The sequence below is a fragment of the Prionailurus bengalensis genome, chromosome A2 (genome assembly GCF_016509475.1).
Source record: "Prionailurus bengalensis isolate Pbe53 chromosome A2, Fcat_Pben_1.1_paternal_pri, whole genome shotgun sequence".
Lineage (NCBI taxonomy): Eukaryota > Metazoa > Chordata > Mammalia > Carnivora > Felidae > Prionailurus > Prionailurus bengalensis.
In genome coordinates, this window is record NC_057348.1 from 14,114,786 (window position 1) to 14,127,961 (window position 13,176).

General features: G+C 56.7%; 1 protein-coding gene across 1 annotated transcript in view; it reads left to right on the top strand.

The window, feature by feature from the left end:
- CRTC1 (CREB regulated transcription coactivator 1) overlaps nt 1-13,176 on the top strand; it is a 76,476-nt gene that overhangs the window by 36,970 nt on the left and 26,330 nt on the right. The window contains 6 exon segments of the mRNA XM_043587112.1: nt 4,996-5,112; nt 6,306-6,353; nt 7,879-8,016; nt 9,019-9,080; nt 10,919-11,013; nt 13,025-13,110. Of these exon segments, the coding sequence (XP_043443047.1) occupies nt 4,996-5,112; nt 6,306-6,353; nt 7,879-8,016; nt 9,019-9,080; nt 10,919-11,013; nt 13,025-13,110 (546 nt within the window).

Consider the following 13,176-nt stretch of genomic DNA (forward strand, 5'->3'; position numbering starts at 1 on the left):
ATCATTTTTTTAAATGTTTATTTATTTTTTTTTTGGGGGGGAGAGCATGCAAGCAAGCAGGGGAGGGGCAGAGAGAGAGAGAGAGAGAGAGAGAGAGAGAGAGAGAGGATCCCAAGCAGGCTCTACGCTGTCAGGGCAGAGCCAGATGTGGGGCTCGATCCCATGACCATGAGATCATGACCTCAGCCAAAGTCAAGAGTCCAACGCTTAACCGAATGAGTCACCTAGGCACCCCGAGATCATTCTTGATTAGGGTGGGGCCTGAATCTGGTGACAGATGTTAGAGAAAGGAGAGGGAGATCTGAGGCAGACACTGGGGGAGGCCACATGGGGACAAAGGCAGAGACCGAAGGAATGTGTGGCCACAAGCACAGGAACAACAGAGCTACCAGGGCCTGGGACAGACTCTCCCTTAGAGCCTCAAGAAGAAACCAACCCTGCCCACCCCTTGACTTTGCACTTCTACCCCCTAAACTGTGAGACGGTAAATTCCTATTGTTCTAAGCTACCCTGTTTCAAGCCACCTTGTTTGTGGTCAGTTGTTATGGTAGCCCCGGGACACGGAAGGTAGGACTCGTGTGATAGCAAGTGTGCTGAGACTTGGGAAGGGCTCTGTGCCCATGAGGGGGGCTCAGGGACCCCTGGGGTGCCATCTGAAATGCTTGGAGTGGGAAGATGCTGAGCACAAGGTAGCCGAGGTCTGCACTGTGCTTCCTGGCCATCCATCATGGCCCTGCTGGCCTCGGCCCTGAGATACCTCTGACCCCAGGGCCTGATGCTGCTTGGTCAGTTGGTTCAAACCTGAGAGCAAGAGGGTTTGAGAGCCCTGGTCTTGGAATATTGTTCTGGAAGGACCAGTGATGGTGGGAGGTGAGGCAGACATGTGGCAGTACTTACTGGAGGTCCAGCATGACTACACAGAGGCCTGGCACTGGACACAGTGTGACCAGCAGACCATGAGTCTTGGGTACCTGCTGTCTGGTGGAGACCAGAGGGAGTGGTGGACAGGGTCAAGGGCATTTCCAATACAGCAAACACTATTAGATGAATTGGGAGGCTTTACATGAGTGGGGTCTGGGTCATCCAGGGGTGCTGCCCCACTGTCACTTTCTTAATTTTGCCCCAGTAAGGCAGGAGGATGGCTTTTAGGCAAAGCTGGGTGAGGGATGTTGGGGAACTATGTATCATCTTTGCAGGTTTTCTGTAAATCGAAAACTTCCACAATGAAAACTTTATTAAAAACAACAAAAACAGGGGCACCTGGGTGGCTCAATTAAGTGTCCGATTCTTGATTTCGGCTTACATCGTGATCTCATGGTTCCGTGGGTTCAAGCTCCATGTTGGGCTCTGTGCTGGCATCATGGAGCCTGCTTGCGATTCTCTCTCTGTCTCTCTCTCTCTGTCTCTCTTTGTCTCTCTGTCTCTCTCTCTCCCTCTCTCCCCCCTCCCTCCCCACATACCCTCACTTGCACTCTGTCTCTCTCAAAATAAACTTAAAAAACCAGAGGCTGATGTGATAGTGACTGGGGTGGGGGGAGGGGGGACAGCTCCTTGAGTGGGGTGTCAGGGAGGCCCTGTGGGATGGGCATGGAAGGGGGGCCATCACAGGCCAAGGCCCTGGGGGTGTACAAACTCAGGGTGCTTTGGGACCAAGGAGTGGGGAGAGCAGAGGTCAGGTTATGGCAAAAGCATGGGTAATGGGGTACCCACACACCCTCAGCCCAGGCTCTCTATATCTGGAATGGGGTCCACTCATAATCGGGGAGCCTGGACTCAGACCCTGGGCTATCTGACCCACAGGCCATAAGCAGGGAGGAACCCTGGGAGATGCAGGTCTCCTATTGTAGCAGGTGGCCTCCAGCATATGACAGCCTTGTCTGGGCCTCAGTTCGCTGTCTGCACTGCCCTTTTCCAACAGCCATGAGGATGAGGTGGGGGGAGAAGAAGGCATCCAAGTCCTATTTTGACCTTGAGTCTCTAATAGTTTGGGGAGTTGTGTTGGCCTTCTGAAAAGTCCTATGTGCCTCCAGATGGGCTGTCCCCTGGCTTGTGAAAGGCAGCCCCTGAGAGCAGGAACAGTGGTATTCATTGATTCCCTAACATGTTCGTACACTTGTGTGTTCCATGAGCAGGTGCTGCTGAGCGACAGGCCCTGGCTTGGATGCTGGGTTTATAGAGCTCTTTTGGCGAGGTCGGGGGCAAGTGTTGTTGTGGGGGCACAGAGTGAGGGCTGCTGTGTGGAAGGACGCATGAGAGACTGGCTTGGCAACAGGAAGAGGCATGAGCTTTAACATTCAGCAGCTCATCAGGTCCTGCCTGATGGTTTCACTCTGCTGTTTTTCCTTCCTTTGCACCCTCTGAGGCAGCAGGTCCTTGGGGCAGAGCCCTGGGCTGGCATCTTCGCACCTCAGTACTCTGCTCCTTGGAGTTCCTGGCCAGGCACAGGAGGGCAGGCAGCTCTTGCAAAGTGAGGGGGTCCCCAAGACCACACTCAGGTCAACTGGGAGGATGGACTCAGGATTCAAGCTGTTAACACTCACAGTTACGGTTTATTACGAGTGAAAGGACACAGATTACAGTCAGCAGAGGGAAGGGGTGTCTGGGGTGGTATCCAGGAGCGTTCCATGCATGGAACTTCCAGTCGTCCCCTCTCTGTGGGGTCGTGTGGACAGCTTGTACTTTTCCCAGCACCAAAGTGTGAACAACACGCATGGTGTACTGCCAGCCACGGGTGCTCCCCTGAGCCTCGGTGTCCAGGGTTTTTATTGGACTCACAGCGACCTGGCTGACTGCCACATGGGTGACCTCCACGTCTAGTCCTCGCAGAGGGCGAGCTGATTCCACATGGCGCAAGATCCTACATCACACTGTTGGCATAGACCACCCGGTGTGGCCCAAGACCCCAGGCAAACAAAGATAGTCCTGCCAGGCAGGATGTTCAGAGGGCTTCCACCTCCCAGGAGCTGGGGACAAAGGTCAGACTTCTCTAGGCCTTTTCTACATAGCCAATATGCAACCAAGGACAGGCACAAGGTCCCCCAAAGGAAGAGCAGGGCCCCACACAGCTTCTACTCCAAACCCAGAGGCTGTACTCCAAAGCCTGACAGTCCTATAGCAAAGGGGAGTTGGGTGGGGAGGCCACTGCTGGAAAGAAAGACTCAGATAGAGGTGGGGCCTGGAAGGACTGGTGTTGCAGCAGCATGTGAGTCAAGAGCATCCTGTCAGTTCCCAGTCCTGTAGATCATCCCCAACGCCAGGCTCTCTAGAGGCCTGGAACATGGCAGCTTTGTGGAGTGCTTGGACAGGATGCTAGGGTCCCAGAGCTGGCAGCTCAGCCTGTGACAAAAATGCATGTAGTGTAAGCACTTCTGTGTCACATGCCATGCATTCCTACACACTCTTGGACAAGGAGGGAGGGGGAAACCAAGGCCAAGAAGGGGGCCACATGGTTCTTGAGAGGTGGGTGCAATGCAGGCTTCTGCCATAAGGCTCAGACACAAGGAAGCATGTGGAGTGTCTTGGGTCTGAGATGACTTGTGCCTAGGCGGGAGTGGGGGCCCCCTGTATTTAGTCTCCCTCTCCCCCTGGCTGGAGGCTGGCCTGTTTCATCTTGCATGACTGTGGGGTGAGAGGGACACAGCGGGGTATTCACGGTGAGCGTCTCCAGCCATTGGAGACAGACCCTGGGCTGGGCCCCGCAGACCCCAAGAACCACCCGCGAAGGATGGAACAAGGTCATTCTCCCTTCTGACCCCACCACAGCTTGCAGGAAACAGCTGTTTACCTGGGTGAGGTGCTCTGCTGGGCGGGCGGCCAGTTCCTGAGCCTCGCTTCCCTCTCCAGTATCCCAGGCCCCCCAGGAAGCAGGGGCCGGCGTGGGAGAGCGGGGCGGCGCGGGCAGCCAGCTCACGGAGCGCTGCCAGGAGCCGTTTGTGAAGGAACGTGAGCCGGCCTTGTTGTGTACACAGTGTCGACCCTAGCAACCGCCCCAGCCGGGGCCGGAGCAGACGCCCACCCTCCCTGCATGCCCAGCCACCACCCCTCGGACATGACGTCTGTCTCCCAGAGCGGGCGTGACAGGCGTCGTGGACCTTCAGCCTTCAGTCCGGGGGGCCATGAGTGGCACTGACCATGTCAGGGGCATCTGCTGTTATTCCCAGGAAAGTGGAATCGGCTGTTCAAGGGAGACGAGGCCAGGTCCCAGCCTCACTCCGAGGCAGCCACGGCTGGCCAGGGGGCTGGGCTGCTGGTTCTGAGGTGTGGCCCAGTGGGACAGATCCCCACGTGAGTGATGGGTAGAGGCCCGTGCAGGCATTCGGCCATCCCAGATGAAGGCCCTCCACTGGCCCCAGCTCCGGCGAGGCCCGCGAGACAGGCAGATGGAGCCCGGGGGCTTGGGCAGGACCCCTTAGAACTCAGGCGGGGTCTGGCAGACCTGCCTGCCCTGTGTGTGCTGCCGGAGGGATCACACATCCTGCGCTTTGAAAGCCAGGGCTGTGCTTCTGAGACGGCCCCTCTGATTCAGGCCATTGGAAAGACAGTTTCTCCTGTGTCCGGGTGTCAATTCGCAGCCTCTGGCCCGCGCCCCGGGAATGCAGCCTTTGGCTGTGATGAGAAATGGCTCCCCTGGGTGGGTGAGGGGCCTCCTCCACAGGCTGTAGGCTCCAGATCTGCCCGATACTCTCTTGCTCATTCACAAATCGTGCGAGTGAACCAGCAAGGTTCCCCAAGTTCCTGGAGGCAGCCCCCCGCCCACAGGGCACACTCCCCTACCTAGGGAGAGCTGCCTGGGGCATCCTGGGTTGCTGATTCTGCCATTTTGGGTGGAGAGACACCTGGCTCCTCTGCGTATCAGAGTCAAAGGGTCCCGCGCCCTCTGTGACTGCTGCCGTTGGCCCACCGCTTGGTTCCTTTCTGGGCCCCTGGGGTGGCGCTCTTCATGATTTGCACGGGTGGGCTTCCAGCCCCCACTGTAGCTGCGGGCTTCTTTTGCAGCTCCAGCTCCAGAAGTCTCAGTACCTGCAGCTGGGCCCAAGCCGTGGCCAGTACTACGGCGGGTCCCTGCCTAACGTGAACCAGATCGGGAGTGGCACCGTGGATCTGCCCTTCCAGGTGAGCCCCCACGCCCCCACACAGCCTCCCACCTGGCACGTGTCACATCTGGGCCCCACCCTGGTCACAGAGCAAGAAAGCGTGTGTGTCGGCCGCAGTGGATAGCTGGGGTCACCAAATAATTGCCGCAGCCCGCCTCACCCTGCCCCCACCTACTCTTTTCCTGTCCCCGAGATGGCCCGGCCCTTGCCTGTCCCCTGTCAGCAGAGCCCACAGCAAGGCTGTGGTCTGGCCGAGAGTGTTTCGGCAGCCGCTACACCTGTTGGCCGGCTGTGCGGCATCGGGAACCGCTCGGGGCCTCTGGGGCTTGGCTCCATCCTGCCTCACTAATCCGCAAGCCCAGCAATTCTCAGAAGGAGGCCCTGTGGCCTGACCCCACTTGTCTGCGAACGTTTCTTGGCAGAGGCGCACACAACGCGGCTCCCGGAGGCCACACAGCCGCTGTGCACGTCCTTATCATAAATAATGAGAGATAAGGCCCATTGCCTGGGCTCAGGGCTGGCTTCTTATCCCAAGCTCTGCCCTGACCCTGGTCTGCAGGTGGAAGCAGGGGCAAGGTGGGCCTGGGAGCAGGGCCAAGAGCCGGGGCCATCCCCCGCTTGTCTGGGCTCTGTAGGGACAGGTCCATCAGACGGCCACACACCCGCCCCTTTGCTGGGACAGGGCCTCAGAAACAGCCACGTCTGTCCATGTGTTGACAGGCCAGGTGTAGCCAGACTCGTCCCTCATGGAGCTCAGTCCCCCACCCACCCGAGTCACTCCCCAGCTCCTACTCCTCCCACAACGCTGCTGGAGTGCAGCAGGGCACCTGGACTCAGGTTGGGTCCACCTGGCTCAGCTCTGCCTCCCCTGGGCACCTCGGAGCATGACCCTCCTCAGATGGCCTCCTCGCTGGAGCAGACACGTGGAGCCGTTGTGCTGATCCTGAACGTGCTCCAGGAGCCTGACCTCTTTGTCAAGGCCCTTCCTAGTTCGAGTTTTCTCCCCTCTTCCCGCCTCTCCTCTTCCTCTGTTTCCCCCATCCCCTTCTCCCTCAAGGAGAGCATCTCTCTGGGCAGCCCCCCAGTACGGCCCTGCCTAGGGCTGGCATGGAGCCCCCTCGGGCCAAGGGTATACTGGGGCCTGGCGGGCATCCCACTGGGGGGCCGGATGAGGCAGGAGTGTCTCAAAGTCTCGGTTCTTTGCATTTTCAGCCCAGCGGATATCTGGGGGAGGCCCTGGCAGCGGCTCCTGTCTCTCTGGTAAATGAGCCCCTGGGCTGAGGCCTCGGCGTCCCTGGCACGTGCGCGGGTGCTGGGTATCACTGCGTGGTCCCCCAGTGGCCTGGCGGGATGTGTCCTGTCCGCCAAACAGAAGTGGATCCACTCTGCACCTCCCCCTGCCCCGTATGGGGAAGTGCGTGTGGTTGCGTCGAGAGACCCCCGCCCGGGGGATCCGAGCATGGGCATCAATGCTGCATGGTTCGTTCCTGTGACACATGCACACTTACGTGTGTGTGGATCCTAGGTGCAGCCTGGTGAGCTGGGCTGTGGCCGGGCCCGAGCTTCTCTCTGCCTCTGGCTCTGCTTCAGCTGTCTTGGTTTCCCCTCTGGCCTTCTAGGCGTCTCTGGGAGGAGATGAACAGCCCCTGCCCTCTGTTGTTTGTGCCTGGATGGCAAGGTTCCCACCTTCCTTCGGCCACTGAAGTCTCTCAGGCCCAAGGCCCTTTGGCGGCAAAAAGTGTAAAAAGACCCAAGCTGGCAGGGTCCTTTCTGGGTCAGAGAGAGACAGGGGGCCCCAGACTCCAGGGAGAGCAGTCAGCCCTGAACACTGGCTCAGGCATTTGGACGGGTAGGGAAGAGCAGTGATTCCAGCCAGTGGCAGTCTTCCGGAAGGAAATTGCTTTTGCCTGGCTGCCCAGAGAAGACAGAAGGGCTCAAGGGCCAGATGGCCGGGTGGGGGGACCGGCTGCCTCCGGAGCTGGCTAAGATTGCCAGTCTCGCCCCAGTCAGGTGGTGAGGAGCCCCGTGGCACCAGGGAAGGCAGGGAGCAGGCTCCCAGGGGCCCCAGGGGCATGGAGCTGGGAGAGAGAGCAGGGTCTGGCCGGGGGCCTCGTGCCAGCCCCAGGTGCTGGAAGGAAGCCCCTTCCACCAAGCCGTGGGCCAGGGCTCCGGAAAGTGCTTGCACTTGGCTCCAGTGGTAAAGGGATGAGGTGCTGGGGGAGGGCGAGTGGGGGCTTATCTCAATCAAAACCGGCCAGGGCTCAATAAGGAGCCTCTGGGGAGCCAGCACTTGGCCAGGTGGGCCCCTTGACGTCCTCGGCTGGAAGCCCTGGGGGCTGTCTCTTGGCAGGCCCCTCCGGGGATGACGTAGGTGGGGAGAGGAGGCCAGCCGGGCCCAGAGAGAGAAGGCGGAGGCCTGTCTGCACCTGGCGAGGCTGGGGGGCGCTTGGGCCGTCTGCACCCCTGGCACCCCAGCCGGCACCGGGCCCCGAGCTTGTGCTGCTCTGCCTGGCCCGTGCATGCCGGCCGCACTGCACGCCTGCCACCCGGCACCCAGGATCCCCAGCTCGCCCCTACCCTGGCAGTGCTAAAGGCTGGGGGCCCTGGCTGCAGGAGGAAGCCCGTCTGGGCTGCAGAGTGGTGACAAAGGGTGTCTCAGGAGCGGGGGGCCCTGAGGTCAGATCCTGGGGGCAGAGCTGGGTTGGATCTTAGGCCACAGCTGATAACTGTTTGGGTTTCTCTCTCTTTTCTGGTCTCCTTCTCCCCTACCCCTCCCCTCGCCCAGACACCCTTCCAGTCCTCGGGCCTGGACACCAGCCGAACCACCCGGCACCACGGGCTGGTGGACAGAGTATACCGAGAGCGTGGCCGGCTCGGCTCCCCACATCGCCGGCCCTTGTCAGTGGACAAACATGGACGGCAGATATCTTTTACCCAGAGGACGGGAGTGGGGGATGACTGCAGGACCCTGAGTCTAGCTGACTGAGCTGCCAGCTCTGGAGATGGAGTAAGGGCTGTCCCAGCCCTCCCAGGCAGCACCAGGAGAGGGCGCAGTTGCAGGGCCACCCTGGAGGAGGCAGGCAGTGTGGCTGGCTGAAGAGCCTGTGGCTGGGGGCTGGGGGGCACACAGGGAACGGGGACACAGGCTGCTGGAGCACGCAGCGTGAGGCGAGGATTGGGTAACGTGAGGTCGGACCACACTGTGTTGGACGTCTGTCTGGGCAGTGGAACCCAGAAAGGCTGTGAGCAGGGTGTCCACATGTTGGGGCCATGTGGAAGGCAGCCCAGCCCAGGCAGTGGGGCTGAGGGGGGTCTGAGCCAGACCCAGACCCATCCAAGGGAGGCTCCATCTGAAGACAGAGAATTCGCCTCTGCACCTTGGCCAAGCAGAGATCGTCAGGAGTTTCTCCCCCACCCCCTAAGACTTGGCCGCCCCTTGGTGCTTGGCCAGCCAGGCCCCCCGCCCCCGACCATCACTGGAGCCTGAGTGGCTGCTCTCGGGACCCCCAGCATTCTAGAACAGAGAAGCCTGTTCTTTCCCGGTTCTCATTTCCGTGGCTGGGGCAGCCTGACCAGCTGGGCCTCAGACAGAGCCCTCAGGCCCCGGGAGCCGCCCTGTCAGCCTAGAATTAAGAGTCAAGACCCAGGTCAACTGAACCAGACTCCCCACTGCCCCCCATGGGCCCCAGTTTCACAGCCGAGGCCCCTCTTGGAAAGGGTGCAGCCTGCACGTGTGCTTGCAGGGGGTGAGTGCTGAGTGCTAGGTGGATAGGGCTGAACCCCGGGGGCTGCTCGCAGCCAGGCAGGAAAGGCCCCCGCCCTGCGGCCCCAGCTGTTCACAGGCTCCCAGCAGCCTGGCCACGAGGTTCCTGGGGCTCGGGGTGGGGCCTGAGCCAACAGCGCTGTCCCCTTAACTCACACTCAAGCGGACAGCTGCCCATACGGCACCGTGTACCTCTCGCCGCCCGCGGACACCAGCTGGAGAAGGTCAGTGACCCAGAGCCGGCCCTCAGCCCTCTTGTTGGAAACAAAAACAAACTTACATCATGCTTGTGCTTGGAAAACCAATATGCAGTCACTTTAAGATGACAAAACTAAGAAGTATCCAGAAGTTTCTAGAAATCAGCTCTATCCCTGTAACACCAAGGTCATAGCTTTGGAGTCTTCCAGGAATTTTTTTTCCTCCTTCCATGACTTTTTTTTTTTTTCTTTCATAGACAGAGTTGAGATTACATTAGATAGTCCGTGTTGTAACTTGCCTTTTTCCATTTCATACTATATTGAGTGGTTTCCCACATTGTTGAACAGTCATTGAAAGTGTGATTATAAAAGTATTCTATATTTATTACCAGAAGATTAGGAATACACAAAAATGTACCTGAAAGAGGAAAAAAAAATAATGTCCTCGTCTGCAGAGGTCTAGAATAATAATACCATAGTTAATACCTATAATAAATAATGGGTGATAGGTGCACACCAGTCTGAATACAATTATACCAGAGAAGTGTATACTTAAAAATGGTTAAAATGGTAGATTTTGTGATATATATATCTATATATATATATGTATATATATATGTATATATATAGATATATCTATATATATATATGAATGATTTCATTAAACAAAGACCAAAGTAAGCAAACTGTTAAAAAAAAGTATGAAATACGATATATAATGTAATGTGTAATTCAATAACGTAATTAAATTCCTACCAAGCATGTATTATATATCGGGCCATATTTCAACCATCATATTCATTTAGTAACATAAAACACACAGAGCTCTGTGGAGTAGGTGAGCTTTTATTCTCTGCATTTTCAGTATAGAGAAACTGAGCACAGAGAGGTCAGAATACTTGCTCAGGGACACACAGCCGGTAGGGGAGCCAGGATCCAGACCAGCCTCTCACTGTTGGGCTGGCCCCAGGGTCAGAGACTCAGCCAGCCTAGTCCTTTATAGCCTGCTCTTCTCCTTGAATTGTTTCCTCCATGTCACTCTCAGCGGCTGGCATGTCCCTTTTGGATTCATGCTGCTCTTACTTTCATCCCCAGAGTGCCAGCCATGTGGCTGGATCCACCTTTGCTCATCTGCTCAGCTCCCCGTGGGTGCCCACATTTTCCTGGGTGCCTGAGGCGGTCTTCTGGGACTTTCTCTGCAGGCACCTGCAGCTGGCAGCTGGAAGCACATTGAGTTACTCTGTCCCCAGTGCAGAAGGCAGGGCTCCTGGCAGCCTTTGGGCTGGTTGAACCAAGACCTTGCCCCTCAAATATTGCCTCATGCCACCTCCCCTCCCCAGAGGCTGCATTCTTTCTGGGTCATTCTCTGAGCCTCATATCACTGCCTCCCCTTCCTGCCTATTACACCTGGTTTGTAACTGATTATCCTCGGGGGCAGGGTTGCCCGTTGGTCTTTGTCACCAGAAGGAGACCCAGTGATGGCCTGGGGACTTGTACCCCCCAAGACTGGGCCACTGTGGGACCGTTGGGCCCCCTCTCCAGAGAGTATCAGCAGGAAGGCACTATCCTTTCCCTAAAGCTGAGAAGCCTACAGAGGGGATGGGGGTAGGGAGGAGCTGGTTAGGAACGGAGGGACATCTCTGCTGCAGCTTTTGTCTTCAACGGCTTTGCAGATCAAAGTAACGGTCACTCCTGTGGTTCTTTTGAGAACAATGTCCTTAGGGTTTTATGCAGGTGCAACAGCTCACAAAAATGACCCACTATTCCCACCCTGTCCCATTGATCATGTCCTGGATAGAGTGGAGCCAGGACTGTCCCATCGTCCGCTTTGGGGCCAAGGCTCACTGTCTCTCTCCTCTCCTCAGGACCAATTCTGACTCTGCCCTGCACCAGAGCACAATGACACCCACCCAACCAGAGCCCTTTACGGGCGGGTCCCAGGATGCACACCAGAAAAGAGGTATTGACGGGCATCGTTCCTTGGGTCAGGCGAGTCCAGTGGGTGGCCCCTATGCTCCCAGAGGTCACAAACTCAAAGATGGAGAGACCTGCAAAGGAAGAGTCAGTGAGTGCTATGGGACAAGGGGAGGGGTGTGGAAACTTGTAGAGATGGTGCTGCTTGCTTTGGGTTTTAAAGAGTACCCAGGAGTTTTCTAGGCAGAGAAAACAGCCTCTGCAAACACTCATGGATTCAGGCCATAGCCCCACAGATGGGGGCCTTCCACGTTCTGTCAGTTGTAGTGGGCAGCAAGCCAAGCAGAAGGAGGCATTTATCAGCTCATGACCAAGCAGTCCGGAGCTAGAGAGGTTCGGCTTTAGGTGCAGCTCTATCCAGGGCTTCACACTTCCTGGCTTTGCTGCTCAGAACCCTCTTGATTCACACAGAATGTGCCCATTCTGCCTACTGTGGGTGGGAAAGGGGCTGCTGCTTTCCCACCTCTTCCCCAGGCTCCTCTCTGACCGAGCCATGCATACACCCCTGGGGCAGATCGGTGCCTAGGCCCCTGGTCTCTCCTCAGGGAGAGCTGGGCACTGGGGCGGTGTCCCCAGGACCTTCTAGGACGGTGCATGCCATCTGAAAAACTGGGGCACCATCACCTAAAGAGAAGGACAGTGCTGTGTGGCCGGCCTCAGGAAACCCCAGCAGGCTTGATCTGCCCAGAGGCACTGAAACCAGAGAATTGATCACATACAGTTAAGGTCCAAACACCCATTTTGGAGTAGCATTGCACTGTGTGAACGCGTAAACATACCAGGGAGCTTCTGCTATAGAGTAAGGATTATCAACCAGAATTTCACCCCTTGGGAGGTGGGGCGGGGGGGGCTCTCCGCATGCCATCTTCCTGGGATCCCTGTTCATCAGACAGCAAAGGTGAGATTGCAGAAGGAACTGTCTCTATAATAAAAGTGAGGATTCCAAATGTCCGGGGGTGAAGAGAACAGGGCATCTGGTGTTTCACTCCTGTTCCCAATGTTGGGAGCTGTTCTTGAAGGGGCCGTCTCCTTGGTGGGTTCCCCAGGAAAATGGGGCTTTCAGGGTAGGCTCTCCAGGGCAAGTGTCATCTCTTGGGACTCTGTGACCAGGGAAAGGAGCTGCAACCCAGGAGGCCCTTGGCAGCTCGGAGTCCAGTTGTCCTTGGCCTGGGGAGAGGGGAGACATGTTACCTGCCCCTGTTTCTCCACGAGGGGCCCAAGAAGTGATGGGGGCGGGGGGGGGGGGGGAAGAGGTGGTTAGCCTGGCTTCTCTCCCACCCCCCCACAGTTCAGTCTCTCTGGTTTTTAAGAAGGAGGAGTTGACCCATCTAGCTGTGTTCAATGTGGCTCTATTGAAAGTGAAAGACTGAACCTCCAATAGGTGTAAAGAAACTGGGTCTCATAAGGAAAGTGTTTAATCTCACCTTAACCAAAAGGTCCTAAGAAAGGGGCCTTCAGGCACAGCTGGTTCCAGGGCCTTAAATGATGCCCATCCAGTCCTTCAGACCTTCCCTGCCCTCCGCTCCTCCTCTGGGGCTGGCTGGCATTGCGACTAATTCATGAGGCCACAGCTACCATGAGTAGACCAGCCAGCCCCGGCTCATATTGAGCAGCATGGATGCAGGTGACCACAAAGAGGCAGGTAGGGTGAGGAGGCCGGGAGAAATTCTCTGCTGTTCTCTGCAACCTGAGGCCTCCAGGACCTGCCATGGGAGGCAGAATCGATACATGTCCTCAGCTCCAGAGCTCCCGTTTTCATTTCTTTTTGAATCACAGGGTCTCTGGCTTGTTTTTTTGTTTTTTAAGTGTTTTTTGTTTTGTTTTGAATGAAAACCCTTTTTTGTACTCTAGTGCAGTCCCCAGAAGTTACTGTTGGGGCAGTTACACTTGTGTCATGGTTATGACCCTGTGTATGTCAGGGAAGCTCCCCACTTTGGTGCCACATAGCTTCAAAGTGAAAAGGTTCTGATTTTCTTTCTCTTCCCACCCCACCCCAGTCTTACTATTAACAGTCCCAGGAATGGAGGAAACCACATCGGAGACAGATAAGAATCTTCCCAAGCAAGCATGGGATACCAAGAAGGTAAGAGTCTAAGGGCTTTCAAAAAACGGTTTTCCTTCTTGATCTTTTTTTTAATAGCCTAGCCAA